This window comes from Hemibagrus wyckioides, linkage group LG23 (assembly GCF_019097595.1).
Source record: "Hemibagrus wyckioides isolate EC202008001 linkage group LG23, SWU_Hwy_1.0, whole genome shotgun sequence".
Taxonomy (NCBI): domain Eukaryota; kingdom Metazoa; phylum Chordata; class Actinopteri; order Siluriformes; family Bagridae; genus Hemibagrus; species Hemibagrus wyckioides.
The window spans coordinates 10873390-10891179 of NC_080732.1; the positions used below are offsets into that span (position 1 = coordinate 10873390).

The window sequence follows — 17790 nt, forward strand, 5'->3', positions numbered from 1 at the left end:
ATGGAGCATCAAAATCATTGTCTTAAGAATGCAAACCACTTCCAGTGAGAAATTGTGTTGTCTAGGCAAATATAATAGGCTGGTAGAAAGCCATTGTGTTCAGGTTGACCGTAAAAGAAAGAAGAAAAAATAAAAACAGTCTCAATACAGATCCTCAAGTGTCTCAGTTGAACAGTGCATATGTTGTCTTAAATGGCGGTAATGGGAATTTTATGTTGATTTGAGCTTGTTTTAAGATTAGAGATGGACTGCTTGTACAACCCCCTGCCTGCCCGGACACCGTCAGAGACCATAACTGGTGGTTAGTGTTGCACTGACTGACAGGGGAGAGGGTAATGTCTCCCACCCTGAGAGTAGGTCTATAGAGTGCTCCCAGCCACAGTTGGCTGTGGCATCATCAGGACTTGAATTCTCATCTCTAATGTCATCACACTTTCTTTTTCATAACTTAAACTTTAACTCTGAAAAATGGCTAAATTAAGTGCTGCCTAACCACATGGAAAAGAGTTAAGGCCATGTTTATTAACTACAATATACTGTTAATTTTTACAATATATTACATTTATCCAGGAATCCAGGTCACAGCTGGCTGAAATGCTTTTATTTTTTTTGTATGGAACTTCAAAAGATCTTAATTTTTGGACTCCTGTGCTAGTACATAAATACATCGTTTCAACAAAATCTATTTTTATTGCTTAAATATTTACTTTATTTAAAATTCACAAAATGAAATGTAAATGGTGCTTTCCTCTGACACCTCAAATCATTCTAATGCTTCTCTTAGATTATCCAGACAATTAAATATAATGGGACATATGAGAAATGAAACAAACACTCGACTGTGGAGATCTTCATTATATAGTCACAAGACCTGTCCTGATGACTGCTGGATTTGTGTTGTTTGTGTTCTTTTCCTTCAAACACATGCTGCTTTGTTCCACTGTTTTTTTACTGAAACACCGTGAAAGAGAGTACATCAATGGTAAGAGCATTTATAGAACACATTTACATTATTGGCACAAAAGAATTTTATGAGTTTGGAAGTACAATAAAATCAGTATATTGTCAGTATATGCACAACAGAGATTAACAAACAATGGGGTTACTTTTCCCAAAACAAAAATATCAACAGATTTCCTAGGACAAAGACTACAGTCTCTACACAGAGCAGAAACTGACTTAAATAAAAGGCAAAAAAATAAAATAAAATAAAATAAATAAAACCAGAAATGTGGCTCAAACAAGCAATCCTTTAATATTTTTTTCCATTTACAGAGGAAATGTGTGACAGTTCCTTAAACAACCAGCTCATTTAAAGTATTTTATATATATGTATTCAAATCTGTGATATTGTTAGTGTTTCGACTGGCAATCAATTGGATCGAGCTGAAAGCCCATGTCTGTTCCATGATGGGATTTTCCAGCTCAGGGTGGGAGACTGTTGGTGAAATGATGAAATAAAGTGCATTTGCTCCCGGCAACTGGCTGTGGAGATGCTTAGGAGAGGAAGCAGCATTGGCACTGGTTTGCCTGCTGCAGCTGGTAGCCTGCCCTCTACCCCCAGAGCACAAACTCAGCATGCCTGGCTAAGCACTGTACACTGCCCACACAACTGCTATTACTGCAGCTCAGAGAGAAAATGATAAGCAGGAGAAAACAGAACAGACGAAATCAAGAAGACAGATAGAAAATGAATAAAAAGGGAGCCGAAATGAAATTAAACCTAAAATGGACAGGAATACTGCACATCCTCTGGCATGAGTTTGGCTGGCACAACTAGCTGCATACGTATTTTTCTTTTGCTTCATACTTCATACTACTTCATACATGTAGTACATGCCTAATAAATGTACTTTCCTAAAGGAAACTGCCATACATTAACTGCTCAACACGTTCATAAACACAAACAGGAAAAAAAAAACCCCACAACAAATATTTTCTCTTGTCCCAGTGGTCTGAATTGCCCCAATGCAATCAGTACAGAAAACCCAACCTGCAGGGGGGATCACAGAGAGGAAAGATGGGACTGCTCTGCTTTACCCATTAGAGAGTGGACAACAAAAGGAAGTCAGTGTTGACCGTTTGGGTACACTCTGTTCCTCAGAACTACCACAGGGGGCAGGTGATGACGCACTCCTGGATAGTGCTGGATGTGATCAAACCATCGGGTCACGTTCAAGTACTTTTCTTTTTGCTGTACTGCAAGCTCCATCTGATTTAGGAGAAGAAGAGAACAATAATGAAATTATTTAATAATTTGGCAAAATGGATATAGAGAAATATCTTTTGAAAAGATACACTATATTGCCAAAAGGTTTGGGACACCCCTCCAAATCAGTGGTGTTTTTCAGGGGTTGGGCTTGGCCCCTTAGTTACAGTGAAAAGAACTCTTAATGCTTCAGCATACCAGGACATTTTGGACAATTTCATGCTCCCAACTTTGTGGGAACAGTTTGGGAATGACCCCTTCCTGTTCCAACATGACTACACACCAGTGCACAAAGCAAGGCCAAGCCAAACCCCTGAATTCAATGATTTGGACGGGTGTCCCAAAACATTTGGCAATATAGTGTATTTACAGAAAGAGTACACCACCCAATCATCTTTCAATTTCTTTTTTTCCCCATTCATTCAGGGCTGAAGCTTTTTTGGTACATGTGATCAGTTTAACACATAAATTAAGATACCAAAATAAAGTAAACACATCTTCATTATGCTTTCATCTTTCCTGCCAAATCAGAGAAACTTACAATGATGTGGTGGATGCCATAGTACATCAGCATATCCGCAAGAGTGATGCTATTTCCAGCCAGATACACCTTGTCCACCAGGTACTGATTGAGTTCCTGCAAAACATAGACAAAAGCTTAAAGCCTAACATATACAAATTATTTCATTTGAATAATCAAGACTCTTTATTGACCCATATTGAAGCGAAACCTTTATGCAAAGAAAAAAAAGCTAAATGTGAATTTAATTTTACCTTCATAATTCCTGTTCTGCTATATCACAGTCAAATCTATCTTTTGTTACATTCTGTATTATAAAGCAAATTAGTGTTGGCTGATGGGGAAATGTCCTGTACACTGATTTCTGTTGTTATTTATAGAGTACTACTCATTGTTTCTAGTAAATATCATGTTTAATGGCCTGTTTCCATCAAACAGAGAGCTTTAAAATGCTTCCGCTTCCTCAGGCAAACTTTTTTTTTTTTTTTGCAATGGGGCCCATGTAGCCTTGCATACACTGCATATACATCCCTCTTATATATGTACATATGAGTCAGCGTAGAGTGACCAGCATCGACAGATACTCCGTGGATTTTTGTCCTGCACTGTTTACACAAGGTTTAACACATGCCCTTTAGGTTAATTTTCTTTTCTTTTAATTTTTCTTTATCCTTAGCTCTGTGATGTTTTATGTAGCTCTGTTTTTATGCAGCAACAGAGCCTGGAGAAATATTGTTTCATTTCACTGTACCACATTAGATGTACATGTTTAAAATAACAACTAAAAGCCTCTTGACTTGACTTGTATGTATACATGCATACACAGTGGATATAAAAAGTCTACACACCCCTGTTAAAATTGTTTTTGTGATGTAAAAAAAAATCCTGTTTGAACCTTTTTCACCTTTATTGTAAAATTACAAGCTATTAGAATTAGAATTCTAATAGAATTAGAAAAATTAGAATCATTTTAGAGGAAAAAGAAAAAAAAAAGAAACAATGTACAATAAACTGGTTGCATAAGCGTGCACACACCTAATCCAACACTTACTTGAAGCACTTTTAAATTTTGTCACAGCTTTCAATCATTTTTGGGTAAAAGTCAGTTTGGTACATCTTGACTCATTAATATTTTGCCACTCTTCCCTCCAAAAAGGTTAACTCTGTCATATTGGTTGAGCATCTCCTGTGCACAGCCCTCTTCAGCTCTCTCCACAGATTTTCAATTGGATTTAGATCTGGACTTTGATTGGGGCATTCCAAAACCTTGATTTTGTTTTGGTGAAGCCATTCCTTGCTTTGGGTGTGCTTTGGGTCATTGTCAAACTGAAAGGTGAAATTCTCTTCATCTTAAGTGTTTTAGCAGAAGCCTTAAGGTTTTGGGCCAAAACTGACTGGTATCTGGAACTATTCATTATTCCCTCCACCCTGATCAAAGCCAGTTCCAGCTTAAAGCATGATGCTGCCACCTTTATGCTTCAATGTGGGGATGGTGTTCTTTTAATGATGTGCTGTGTTTTTATGGGCAAAACATTGGTTTTATCAGACGATACCACATTATTCCACATGGTTTTGGAAGATTGTATGTATTTTTTTTTTTTTTTTTTGCAAATTTTAAACAGGCTTGAGTGGGGTTTTTTTGGTTAAAAAATGCTTTCATATTGCCACCCTCCCGTGTAGCCCAGGCATATGACGAATTCTTGAATATGACGAGCATCCCTGACCAGTTTTCTCCTGTTCTCATCAATTTTAGAGGGATGTCCTGTTCTTACTAATCTCACCCTTGTGCCATATTTTCTCCATGTGTTGATTATTGTCTTTACAGTGTTGCGTGGTATATTTTATTTTTTTTATCCAAATCTGAATGGCTAGAGTCATAGCATCTCCGAACAGTAGGTCTTGTGTTCGTGGTGTGCAGTATTTAGTACCTATCAAAAGGGGTCCAAGGAATTACAACTGGTGAACCAGTGAACCGGGTCAATGATGGTTGTAGGGATTGAAGACTAGACTGTCTAGTCCAATCCCACACAACAGTTACTGTAGAACAAATTGCTGAAAAAGTTCCTGTTGGTAATGATAGAAAAGCATTTGCACACACTGTGCATCAAAGGTTGCTGCAAGTGTCTAGTACATATATTAGTGGACTAATCAGTGCAACCCCTAGCAGGTGCTGAAAATGGCAATTATCTGGAATATTTTACAAATCAACAACAGACTCTTTTCCCTTTAAAGTGTAAACTGTCAACTATAGTGATTTTTTATACCTGAAGTATACATTATCAATTACACAATTTGTGATGTGCACATCTTTCCCACCTTAAACCAATTTATTAAGTTAGTGGGGAAAAGCAGACTTTGTTGCCATCATTGCATCTACTTACTCATTTAAATGAAAGAAAAACTTTTCACAGAATTTGGATATGGACAAAAGACTATCTTTTGCACTTTTGTGCAATATGTTTTAGCATCTTGAAGGCTAATGGAGTCAGTGACTGCTCAGTGGGAAGCTAAGCATGAAGGGGGCTCGGATGTCTTTGCAATCTTATCTCATGGCTGTAAGTCCTTCTGGCCTTCTCTTCTTTCAGTGTTGTGATGTGCTATTGTTGACTTCTGCTGACTTGCTCAGTCACAGACAGTGACCAGCCCCGGGCACACACCACTGGTTCTTCATTACTGTTTAAAGTGACAGTATTAAGTGTCAATCACCACATTTCCACACCTGAGCAATTCAACGTTCTAGCTTGCTTTTATCCCTACAGAAGCATGAGTAAAACATGATTGTGAAGATGGTGTGATATCAGCAATTAACCTAACCAAGTCAGTGTATGTCTAGTTATGTCAGTTTAAGTCTAAATCTGATGAAACTGTTGAGATGCTATATTAACTTTAAACATGCCAAAAATTGTAAAAAATACTGAAATATTGCATCTTGATCTGTATCTTAGAAACACATCATATAGCACACCTATGTCTCTGATATGCAGAATGGTCCACAACCAAATAAAAAAAAATATACAAGTTGTTTTCCATTGATGGACAGGGTGGAAGGGGGCTGACAAATCATGCTTAGCATTAAATAGGCTACAGTCTGTACGGTGTTGATTTTAATAACTAATTAGGGGGCCAACCTTCACTTATTGTATATGTTCTTATTACTAAAAGTCCAATTAATAAAAGTGCTGGAACCCTATTATAATTAAAGTTAGTCAGAATTACTTGATTACATGTAAGTACCTGGGGAAAAAATTTTGGTATTCATGGTAACTGAGGTATTCAAGGGAAAATGGTAAAAATTTACCACAATACAATATTTTCAATGCTGCAGCACCTGAAAATGCGACATCCAGGTTTCACAGATCCTTTGTCAGACATGCATGGTAAGCTCACTACTAGATAGATTTGAATAATTTTGAATAATCTTAATGTGAACACACATTTACTTAACTTGAACTCAAAGGAAATAGTGTTAAATCTATATTACTCTGATTTATAAGTTGCTCAAAAGCTCCTGGTTACACAACTTGTGAATGATTTCTCGCAAGGTTTCTTTTGTTACATCTTCTCAGGACTACACTTTGTCCATTGATAAAAGTGCTATACAAATAAAAAAATGTGTACAATATGCATGATATATTTGTATCAATTTTTTAACACTTAATAGAAAGTAGACAGAAATTCAGAAAGTCAACGTGAATAAATCAATATTTTCTCACATGTGCACATTACTGTTCTTTGTGTGTTTCATAATAAGGTCATAACTCACGCTCTGAGTTTGTATGTTTCCATGGTTACTCAGCACATACTCAGGAACTTTAAGCATTTATATTATAAAACAGTGGTCAAATATTAATATTAAGTAACACTAGTGATTTATTTATAGCTCGCCAAGATTAAATAATTATCTGATAATGTTATGCAGTATCATTCAACAACCATTACAAGACCATTGGCGCCCTCTGCAGGATAACAGGTTTTAACACAACATGATCATTATCATCAGATCATTATCACTACAAAAATGTATTACTAGTTAAGGCATACCAGACATGATATTAAAGCATATCATCTAATTTATTACTTAAGAGTATAAACCTGTGCCTGATAGACACATTTAAATAGAATGTTTTCATGTTCATCTGAGCAACCAAAGATGTTGACTAACAGTATTATGAACAAAATAATAACTGACATGCATCCAGGCTCAGTGGTGAAATATGAATATAAAGCTGATTACTATTAAGAGCACATCATGAAACTGATTCTGTCTGAAGAAATAAAAGACAAGGTCAAAAAAGTCATGAAGGAAACCAGCAATGTACCCCTCATGAGCATTGCCACAGAGTCATACCTAGGGGTGATGTAATTTTCTTGAAGAGGATTGAGAAATGAAATTCTACAACATTACACATTACAGTTGGTGGACCTCTATGTATTAAAGGATCAGGGTTTCAGCAAATGTTAGGAAGGTGCTTGAAACATTGTGTCATACAGAACACAAAAGTGAACTGTAGTATGCAGGAAGCTTAAGCAGAAACAGAAGCAAATGGACATAGCTCAGAATATGCTGGTCCAAAATGTAAGCACCCAATGGAACAGCACACATAAACGGGTAGATAGACTGCTGAAGTAGCAATGGCCTGTGACTGCAGTTCTTTAGGTCTGAATCCTCAGAACCTAACATTGTGCCGATTGCTAGTGCCCAGGTTCAAAAGAATGAAGTTCCTATCTTGCAGTTAAGTGCAAAGAAAAAAATATCAGTCTTTCAGTCCCTAGCAACAGCCCTTTCCCATCCCTTCTTACTGGTTTACTTGGGTCAGATTCCAGCATAAGTGAACATGATGGTCAACATGATGATGAGGTTATATGCACTGAGATGCTTGAATACTTTGGAGAAAAGCCCATTAACAAATAAAGATAACCCTTGTTGTGGAGGACATTAAACATAAGTCGCTTCACAGGACTTGCCATGCTAGCAAAAAATTGGCATCAAATCAACGGCAAAAATCCAGTGTGTTATTGAAGATTGCATGCACAGTAAATTAAAAACACGAGAAAAAAATAGATGTATGCACATAAAAAGGGGTCAACTCACATGCTTGTTTTAAACCCTTGCGTACACAAAATATCTACTGTCCATACAAATACAGTCTCTGGAACATGTGGTAAATTTCAACCATGAGAAGAAAACAGCTGAACATGCATGGAATGGGGACAACTCACACACACCGTTTTAAACCACTGCAAGCCTAAGACAAGCTTTGGTGTGCAAGGAAAAATCTGCATGCACAAAAGAGCATCCCCATCACAAGCTTTATTTTATGATCATTTTTTGATGCAAGGTTAACAGGCTACATTTGTACTCACATTGCCACATTTTTTTTTTTTTTACCTCCAATAAAGTATTTTCATTTTTCAAGCTGGATTTATTACTGTGGACTTATTTACATTTACTGGCCATTTAAAAGAAAATCAAACTTTCTGATCTAACCGTCTGTACATGAATAATTATTAGCAATCTGTGGGCATCGATACAAAATGTGTCGGAAATGCACTTTTCTAATTATTATTATACATTCACGTATATATGGTGCAGCATAAAATGCATTATGTGCCTTTTCTTAAATTCTGCATGTGAGATTCACAGCAATTTTGTTGTACACGAATCAAACCCTGTTTTACCACCAGAAGGGTAAATTTGGACATACTTTTTGGGTCAAACTGAATTTAAGAGAGATGATGTCAATTTTTGAATTATTAGTTTTTTAGCTTCATCTACTATAAACTTTGTCCAATCACCAAATGTAATTTACAGAATTGTGAAACTATTTGAAAAAACTTCCAAACAGGAGGAGAAAGCACATCTCAGTGAGAGTTCTCTGAACAAGCTTTGTAGAAAATGAAGGACCTCACCATAACACCCTTTGTAAAAACCAACTGGTACTATTTTAACCATACAACATTCAAAGTTAAAGCAAAGTCACCAAACAGGAAGTAAGGGCATGACTCAGCAGCACTTTAACAGATTTTGAACAATTTTTGTAGATGAGTAAATGAACTTGACCTGTGGTACTCCAAGACATTTAGAATAATTCCTCTCTGGGGAGCTATAATTCATCAACTAGTAAAACTCCAACCATGCTGAAATTCACTTGTTTGCTTCATCACTTACAAAATTTGTTAACGTAATTTGTATCATGACATTTTGAGATCAGTCCAGATTTTTGATTTGCATGATGTTTTATCCATAATCTGCAAACAAATCTGATGGTTAAGTTTCCAAAGAGAAAGTGAGGATATATTTCACAAACCTTTAATACACCAACCAGACACCTGCCAAATATTGTGTTGGCCCTCCTTTTGCTGCCAAAACAAACCTTACCCGTCATTCACTGTGTATTCTGACACCAGAACAGAACCAGCATTAACTTCTTCAGCAATTTGAGCAACAGTAGCTCGTCTGTTGGGTTGGACCACACAGGCCAACCTTCACTGCTCACGTGCTTCAATGAGCCTTGACCACCCATGACCCTGTGGCCGGTTCACCACTGTTCCGTCCTCGAACCACTTTTGATATTGACCACTGCAGACCGGGAACACCCCACAAGAGCTGCAGTCTTGGAGATGCTCTGATCTAATCGTCTAGCCATCACGATTTGTCCCTTGTCAAACTCACTCAAATCCTTACACTTGCCCATTTTTCCTGCTTCTAACACATCAACTTTAAGGACAAAATGTTCACTTGCTGCCTAATATATCCCACCCACTAACAGATGCCATGATGAAGAGATAATCAGTGTTATTCACCTCACCTGTCAGTGCTCATAATTTCATGCCTGATCGGTGTATACCGACATTAAGATCTTCGTATAAAATAATTAGAAGCATGAGTTGAAGTTAATAAACAAAATGACATCATCTGTGACTTGGAAAGGCTACTGAAAACAGGATGTGAGGTAATATCTCTGTACCAGCTTGACTTATGCCTTGAATTTTTTTTTTTGTCTAAAATCATATACAAACCAGCAACTTTGGGTAATATGAAAAAACCATCAGAATAGGAGGGGAATGACATCAGTGATTTTTGACCATGGCATGATTGTTGGTGCCAGGCAAGCTGGTTTGAATATTTCTATAAGTGCTATAAATATACTGGGACTTTCCACACACACAACAGTCTCAAGAGTTTTCTGACAGAAAGGCTGAAAAGAGCTGACAGAAAGGCTACAGTAACTCAGATTATCATCCCGTAAAATTGTGGTAAACAAATAAACGTCTTGGAATAAACATGATAAACCTTAAGGCAAAAGGGCTACAATAACAGAAAACCATGTCAGATTCCACTTCTGTCAGCCAAGAACAGAAAGCCGAGGCTGCAGTGTGCACAGGCTCACCAAAACTGGAACTATTCAGAAAGCAAAAGAGATAGGTCTGGATTCTGATCAACACGTGTGCACATCCACAGCTCTGGCCTCTTACTCTACATTCACATAGGAGAGTACAACATGCAGAGCATCGTACAATTTTTTTCGATTGCTAACATGCATTATTTGAAACTGAAGTCACATTCTTAACACTCTTAATACAGTCATCAAAACAGAAGTCTATGCAGAATTATTTTTCATTGCATTCACACAAAATATGCTCAAGGACCACATCTTCCAAAAAACTCTTCTGTCATTCACACTCTACCCCCTGTAAGACACTGTATATTTGCAGCACATGCTAACACACTGCTTTCGAAACTGTTAAAAATGCATTCAGCACAGAACAATGGCAGAACAATTCCGGACAGTACAGCAGTTATCATACAGAAATACATAGAAAATCTGAATATTTAAAATAAAATTAAGTAATAATCATTCCCTACTCCACTAATTGCAATTTCAGCTGAAAGCCTGAGGTGTCCTGTTTTTAGTTTTGTTAACATTTTTTAGTAAAATGGGCCGGCTTTGGAATGACATTGCCTGGAAACATGGATCAAGGAAGACAGATTAGTAGGGAAAGAAGAGTAGCAGAGAGAGAGAGAGAATTATATATTTCTATAAATATATAGAAAACAAAATATTGAAACAAACTATAGCATTTCTGATTTGTTGCTGTATGAATCCTTTAGTACAGTCAATAAAGTGAAAAGGTGTTATTCTATTTCTATAATGGAATTCTGATTTCTGTTAATTTATTTGTAGATTCATCTGTTTATAAATAATTTCCTTGTTTCAAAGTGAGATGTTTTGTTGTGTTGAGAACTCCAAACAGTAGGTAGGGCATCAGGATGGACTTGAACCTGAATCAAACATTTTGGGTAACCTCCCACAAGAATTTTATAATACTTTGCTGGACATTTTTAGCTAGTTTCTCCTGACATAAATATGTAACTCAGTCAGGTTTGTTAGTCTCTTCACAGACACATTTTTAGTTCAGTCCACAAAAATTCAGGTCAGGGTGATGGCCACACCAACTCTATTACTGTGTTGTCTTTAAGCCATTTTGTTACATCACTGGAAGTATACTTCAGTTTCACTGTCCTTCTAGAAGAGCCAGTTGTGACCAAGTTTTTACTTTCAGACTGATGCCTTGAGGTGTGGTAACATGAATTGAGTGGAGGTGTGAAAATCTGAGATTGCCTAACCGAATCCTATATAATAAATAGCTTAGACCTATCATAGGTGTATATAAATGTTTGGCCGGAAATATATTTAGTTTTATTGTACTGTATGATTAACAACAAAATTAACACTGAGTCAGTAATTGTATAGCCACAAAGAGCAACTTTATGTTAGGTATAAGCTGATGTGTAATACATTTAATAAAAAAAAAATATTGACTTGAAAAATATGCCATTAACTTACACAGAATATCTCAATAAAATTATGATTATTTTCCTGATTGGTACAATTATATTGGCAAGGCTTCAAAAGATTTACCACTTCCTGAAATATTAGCACTAGTGCCAAAATGCACTATGGGAAGAAGGCAATGTAATGCTCTGGGCAACATTCTTCTGGGAAACCTTGGGTCCTGGCATTCATGCAGATGTTACTCTGACACATACCACCTACTGAAACACTGTCGGAGACCAAGTACATCACTTCATGACAACAGTATTCTCTAATGGCAGTGGCCTCTTTCAGCAAGATAACACACCCTGCCACACTTCAAAAACTGTTCAGGAATGGTTTGAGAAACATGACGCACTTCAAGAGAGTGATTTGGCTTTCAAATTCCTCACATCTCAAGCTGATCAGGCATCTGTGGGAGGAGCTGGATAAACAAGTCAGATACATGGAAGCCCCACCTCACCATATACAGGTTTTAAAGTATTTGCTGCTAATGTCTTGGTGCCATTTTAGCAGCAGCAATTACAGCTTTGAGTCTTCTTGAGTAAGTCACTACAGGCTTTGTACACCTGGATTTGGCCAGTGACTTTAATTTTTATTGGCAGAGCCTCTCAAGTTTAATTGAATTGAACCCATTCATGCAATTAAGAAGAAACCCTATAACATGATGCATCACCCTGCTTTAACAAAGGATTGGTACTAGCCATTTAACAGTACATGATTTTGCCAAATATAAGAATGGAGTTCAGCCCAATATTAGCCCCAATGCCTTTTTTTTGACTCATCAAAAAGATTTTTTCCCCCATGCTTTTTAAGTCTCTGCTATATTTATTTTATACACAAGTGGCTTTCATCTACCCACTCAATGTCCCCATAGATTTCACAGCTTGGTTTTTGTGCTGTCAATCACTATGAACTGACGGATCTTATATACACGGGTTTGTGCGATTCTAAATCATGTCTAATCAACTGAAATTGCCGTCATGTTCCAGAGATGTCTAAAAATAATCAAAGCATGAGTATGAATACTCTTCTAAATGAAATATTTTCTTTTTTTTTTTAATTAAATTTGCAAAAATCTAGATATTCAGACTATGTAGTTTATCTCATAAACAAGCTGTTGTACAACTATAATTTTTTTTTCTTTTTATATATGGCCACCATAGACCGAAAGACTCACAGCACATGGGTGACATATTTAACTTGGATTTAAAGATAATAAAAAAATCCAGAAAGGCATAATACAGAGATGTTAACACTGCACAACCATAAACAGAAATAATTACAGTGGAACCTCTGCATATGAATTTAACTCGTTCTGGAGGCGGGTTCTTGCGATACGAATTTTACCATAAGAAATAATGTAAATGCAGATAACCTGTTCCAGCTACCCAAAAATATTACCAATATTACCAATTTCCAAGGGTCCTCACAGGATGTCATGCCACCAAGTTTGGGCTAAAAATACAACAGACTATCCATGCCATCAATCTGTCAGCAAAAAAATGTGTGGAAAATCACATAGCCTTTGAACACATGCCAAAGGCAATATGGGTTGACTCTTTCGAAACAGTTTATGCTGACTGAAAAAACATTTGTAAAATTTGCAAGCTCGCTTCAGTTGGCTCCGCTTGCCTTTCCACTGAAGCAAGCAAGTTTTGTACAGCTCCCAGACGTATGTGCAACTTAGCCGGTGTTGGCTTCGTTTGTTCGTTTGCTGAAAATGCAAATTCATTGCAAAATTTCAATTCTTAAGGCAAAAATTTGTGAGAGGTGCCATATGCATGCAGAGGTTCCACTGTCTTTCAACCACTTAGTCTTTGTTAATCTGATTGTTTGCAGGACCAAATCTCTTACTTTCAGTATAATGTTGATCTCATCTCTAGAGCAGTGATCAAGTCGGGTCAATCGATACTCCAGCCATTGTTGGACAACAGCTCTCTGCTCAGCTGAATCTCCCAGCAGTTCCCTTCTCTTAGCCTCATGTACCAGGTGACAGCTGATGGTGGCCAAACCAACTAAAGACTGTGCATTGTTGTTCTGGAGAACAGGGACCTAAAATGAAAGAAAGAGTACCATAACTGGATTTATTTAAAAAAATAAAAATAAAATATAAATAAATAAGCATTTTGAACAGCTGTGGACATATTACAAATTCAATAAGTAGCCACTGGTCAATGTGCTACTTATGCCACTAGCTTATAGTAAGTTTATTTGTCCCTTTTTACTTAAAGTTTCTGAATGTTTTTTTTTTTTTTTTACTTCATTTCTGAGTTTGTACTCAACTCTAAATCTAGCTACTTTTTTAAAAAAAATACAGCTTTCTGTACAACCCATGATGATTGTGCTGTGTGTACAATAAATGGGGATAAGCATGAGCAGCAGTTTCTTAAAACTCAGATTTACAGCTGAGTACAAAATTTTGTATTACTGATGGTTTCTGGGAAATGAAGTCTTATTCTAAGCTTTTATTCACAAGAATCAGAACTCAGGGCCGGTGTGGGTGCAGGTTTCCATTCCAATCAAGCAGAAGCCACACCTGAGTCTATAGAAAGCCATGTTCAACTGATTAAACTGGTTGGAATCAAGAGTGTCTCCGGCATGATTGGTATGAAAACATACACCCACACAGGCCCTTTGCGGATAAGATCGGACACCCCTGCTCTAAGGTGTTAAAAATAAAACATAGATGGATTCTGCAACAAGACTGTTCTTAAAGTGGGGTCTGTAAAGCACTGCCAGGGACTGAGACTATAATTTTGCTACAAGAGATCACTATCCAGAAATAATGTCAGCTTGGACCTAATTTGTTCTGCTGATGAAAAGTTCTGGAATAAAAATCTCAGAGGACTCTAATAAATCTGTAACTCTAATAAAACAGTCTGTGGCTGTTCACATAAGTATAGCGAGGTAATCTAAACAGATTACCTTTACGTTAAAATAACAGTTCTGTGCTGAAGATTACCTTGCGATTTATTTTACAGTGGAATCCGTCCCTAGGTTCAAAACAATTGAGAACCCCTTATATATACACAAATGTAAATGTAATCATACAGACTGTAAAATGAACACGTAATGGATAAGACAGAGAGAGCAGGCTGTAAAGATCCTGGCGCCTTTAGCGGCCTTAGGGAGACTGTGGCCCCGGACCCACCGGCAGCTCCCCGGCACAATGCGCTTACTGAAAATGACGGAGTCAAACTATAAAGACTAACCTGCAGCTAGTCACTTTAATTCATCACACCATGCTGTCGTCCTTCATAAGCAGGTTTAATCAGATAGCCTGCCATTGTTTCTACTTAACTGGTTTACCAGATATGCCTTTAATCAATGTATATCTATAAACTGAAACTATACTCTCTGTATTACACATCAATCAATGCAGCTAGCTTAGCTAAGTGTTGTCAGCATGCAGCATTTTGTTTAGCCCCATGATAACAATGTACATGCTTGTATATCTAACACTCAGTATTTGCTGCACCCTAAAAAAACGGTAAGTGTGTGAAATCACCTTTCTTTCTCCTTGGGTACTGTATTTATTTAGCTTTTTTATTCCCAGAAATTTCTCCAACGAGGAAAGCTCTCTCAACGCCATCTTGCTACACGAGGGAAGTGGTACAGCATGCACTCGCTGATTGGTGAATAGGCTCGGCCACGCCCACAGCCAGGACCGACAACCAAGTGTCTTAAGCGAAGGCGGAAACAGCCGAGATCTGATGTGACGGCAGGACGGTCGATGCTGCACTCAGGTTCTATCTGAGCGAGTCGCTAGTAGACTTTCCTACTACTGGTCGCTATTGTAATAACGTTTAGCATTGTGTAATGCAACTGGCATTCCTCTCGACAACAAATTCTTGCCGCTAAAATGAAAAAATGTACAGACAGGTCACTTGTACATTGTAAATGTAACAGTGTATATATGATACATATTAAAGGAGATGAAGCAGAGGCAGTGTGTGCTCTTTGCAACATGTGCTCTATTGATTTCAAGCCATTGGTAGTCGCTGCACCAAGTCTGCACCAAAAAGTTTCTCAACTTTGTATAAGTATGCACGTACACACAGATGAGTTTTATAGACAAACGCTTTCCTCACACTATGCAAAATTTTAGCAACTGATTTGTTGTCAAGTGGAACGCCAGTTGCTCCACCCATTGAGGAACGTTATTACTATGGCAACCAGCAGTAGGAACGCCTGAGATAAAATCAAATTCACACATACAGCCGACTTGCTGCAACAAATCAACTATTTTCAGTGAGAGCTGGCAATCTGAGCAGCCGTTGGCCATGTCCAGTCAGGTGACAAAGTCGAGAAAAGTTTAATTGTAGGTAAATATGGAATAAGTTAGTGTAGCGACTGCCAATGCTACGGTAGAGAGCACATGATCCATGGCATAAACACACACTGATTCTTCATCTTGTATGATATGATACTTATATACACACCGATGATTTAATTTTAGTGACGAGAAAACTGATTTGTCTTCAAAAGTGTAAAGCTAGTTGTGCCACCAATTTGTAAACATTTTTATTATGTCAACCTTTAGTAGTAGTAGGACGCCATGGCGTCTTCATAATACACCAACTGGTGACTTATGTCAGCAGCAATGTAATTAAAATAAAGAATTCAGGAAGGACATTATTTATATATAAAACTCAACAGTGTATATTTGCATGGTATGAGATGAAGGAGACAGTGTATGTGCTCTTGTGTCCATCTATCTGTGGGGAAATTGCAAGTGTCTGACTCTCTGGGTCCATGAAACAGTTTGGATTCGCAGGCAGCATGGCTATTTGTCATGTCACACATGGTCGACATGGTTAATAATTAAACGCTAATATTCCTGGCTATTAAATGCATTAATCAACTTAGTTAGAATGCCCACAAAGTCTGATTTTTGATGTATGACATTTTCACATGAATAATTTTTTTTAAAACTTGTGTCTCTGTATGCGGATCAAATGTGCTCTACTGTTGCTCCATATTTGCATACATTAAACTTTTCTCAACTTTGTCACCTTGCAGGACATGCTCACATCTAGCCTCCAACAGTTACTGGAAGTTGGCATGTCTTATTGAAAATGAATGGTCTTCAGTCGCTTTGTCGCTGTTAGTTGCTGTATGTGTGAATGCCTTTTAATGCAGCTAAACCCAAGACTACCAAATTATTGTACCATCTATTTTTCAGCTAGTTCTGTGCTTGATATAGGCAAACATATATTTTTATTTATTTGCTCAGTTATTGTTTGCTCAATACATACACTACTCACAAAAAGTTAAGGATATTTGGCTTTTGGGTGAAATTTATGGAAAATGTAAAAAAGTTCACGCTACAGTGATATTATATCATGAAAGTAGGGCATTTAAGTAGAAGCATGCAATGGTGATTTCCTCATCTCAAACAATTTATTGAAACAAAAGCCAACAACAGTGGTGGGTATACCACAACAAAAAATGTCAATGTCTCAATAATTTGTCATGTGCCCTTGACCATCAATTACAGCTTGACAACGACATCTCATGCTGTTCACGAGTCGACTTATTGTCTGCTGAGGCATGGCATTCCACTCTTCTTGAAGGGCAGCCCTCAGGTCATTGAGGTTCTGGGGTGCAGGATTACGAGCCTCTACACAGCGACTCAGCTGATCCCATAGGTTTTCTATGGGATTCAGGTCTGTAGAAAGTGCACTCCATTTGAGGTACCCCAGCCTCCAGCAGCCATTCCCTAATGATGCGACCTGGATGAGCTGGAGCATTGTTGTCCATGAAGATGAAATCAGGCCTGTGTTGTTCATGCAGGGGCACAATGACTGGATTAATGATGTTATTCAGGTAGTATTGGCTTATCACTGTACCATTCACAAGATGTAGGGCAGTTCTGTATTGAGTAGACACACCTGCACAGACTGTAACACCACCGCAACAGTGGCTGATGCATAGCGCTCTCATTGAGGCCTCCAACATTGTTGGCAGCCATCATTTCTGCTCAACGTGAATCGACTTTCATCACAGAACAGCACTGAGGCCCACTGGTCCCTCATCCAGTGTAAATGCTCCCTGGCTTGGTGGTGTGGTCAGGTACCCTTGCAGGTCGTCTAGCATGCAGACCAATGGTTTCAAATGGTCTGACATGACACTTGGGTGCCTCTCACCTCCCTTAAATGTGCCTGGAGTTGAGTGGCATTCATCATCCAGTTCCGCAGGGCACTGTTCACAATGAAGCG

General features: G+C 37.8%; 1 protein-coding gene across 1 annotated transcript; it reads right to left on the reverse strand.

Annotated features, from left to right (window-relative positions):
* Window positions 1-1044: 1044 nt before the first annotated feature.
* On the reverse strand, window positions 1045-15234 carry eef1e1 (eukaryotic translation elongation factor 1 epsilon 1). The gene is made up of 4 exons (XM_058376844.1): window positions 15078-15234; window positions 13424-13621; window positions 2751-2846; window positions 1045-2212 (listed from the first exon to the last, which is right to left on the reverse strand). The coding sequence occupies exons 1-4, from the start codon at window positions 15159-15161 to the stop codon at window positions 2069-2071; spliced, it is 522 nt and encodes a 173-aa protein (XP_058232827.1). The 5' UTR covers window positions 15162-15234; the 3' UTR covers window positions 1045-2068.
* Between the last annotated feature and the right edge of the window lie 2556 nt (window positions 15235-17790).

Excerpts from the sequence above, each read along its gene's own strand:
- eef1e1 (XM_058376844.1), bottom strand. The coding sequence starts at position 15,161 with ATGGCGTTGAGAGAGCTTTCCTCGTTGGAGAAATTTCTGGGAATAAAA. Across the intron at positions 13,622-15,077 it reads GTACCCAAGGAGAAAGAAAG|GTCCCTGTTCTCCAGAACAA; the intron begins GTGATTTCACAC and ends CTTTCATTTTAG. Across the intron at positions 2,847-13,423 it reads AGATCAACATTATACTGAAA|GAACTCAATCAGTACCTGGT; the intron begins GTAAGAGATTTG and ends TATGTTTTGCAG.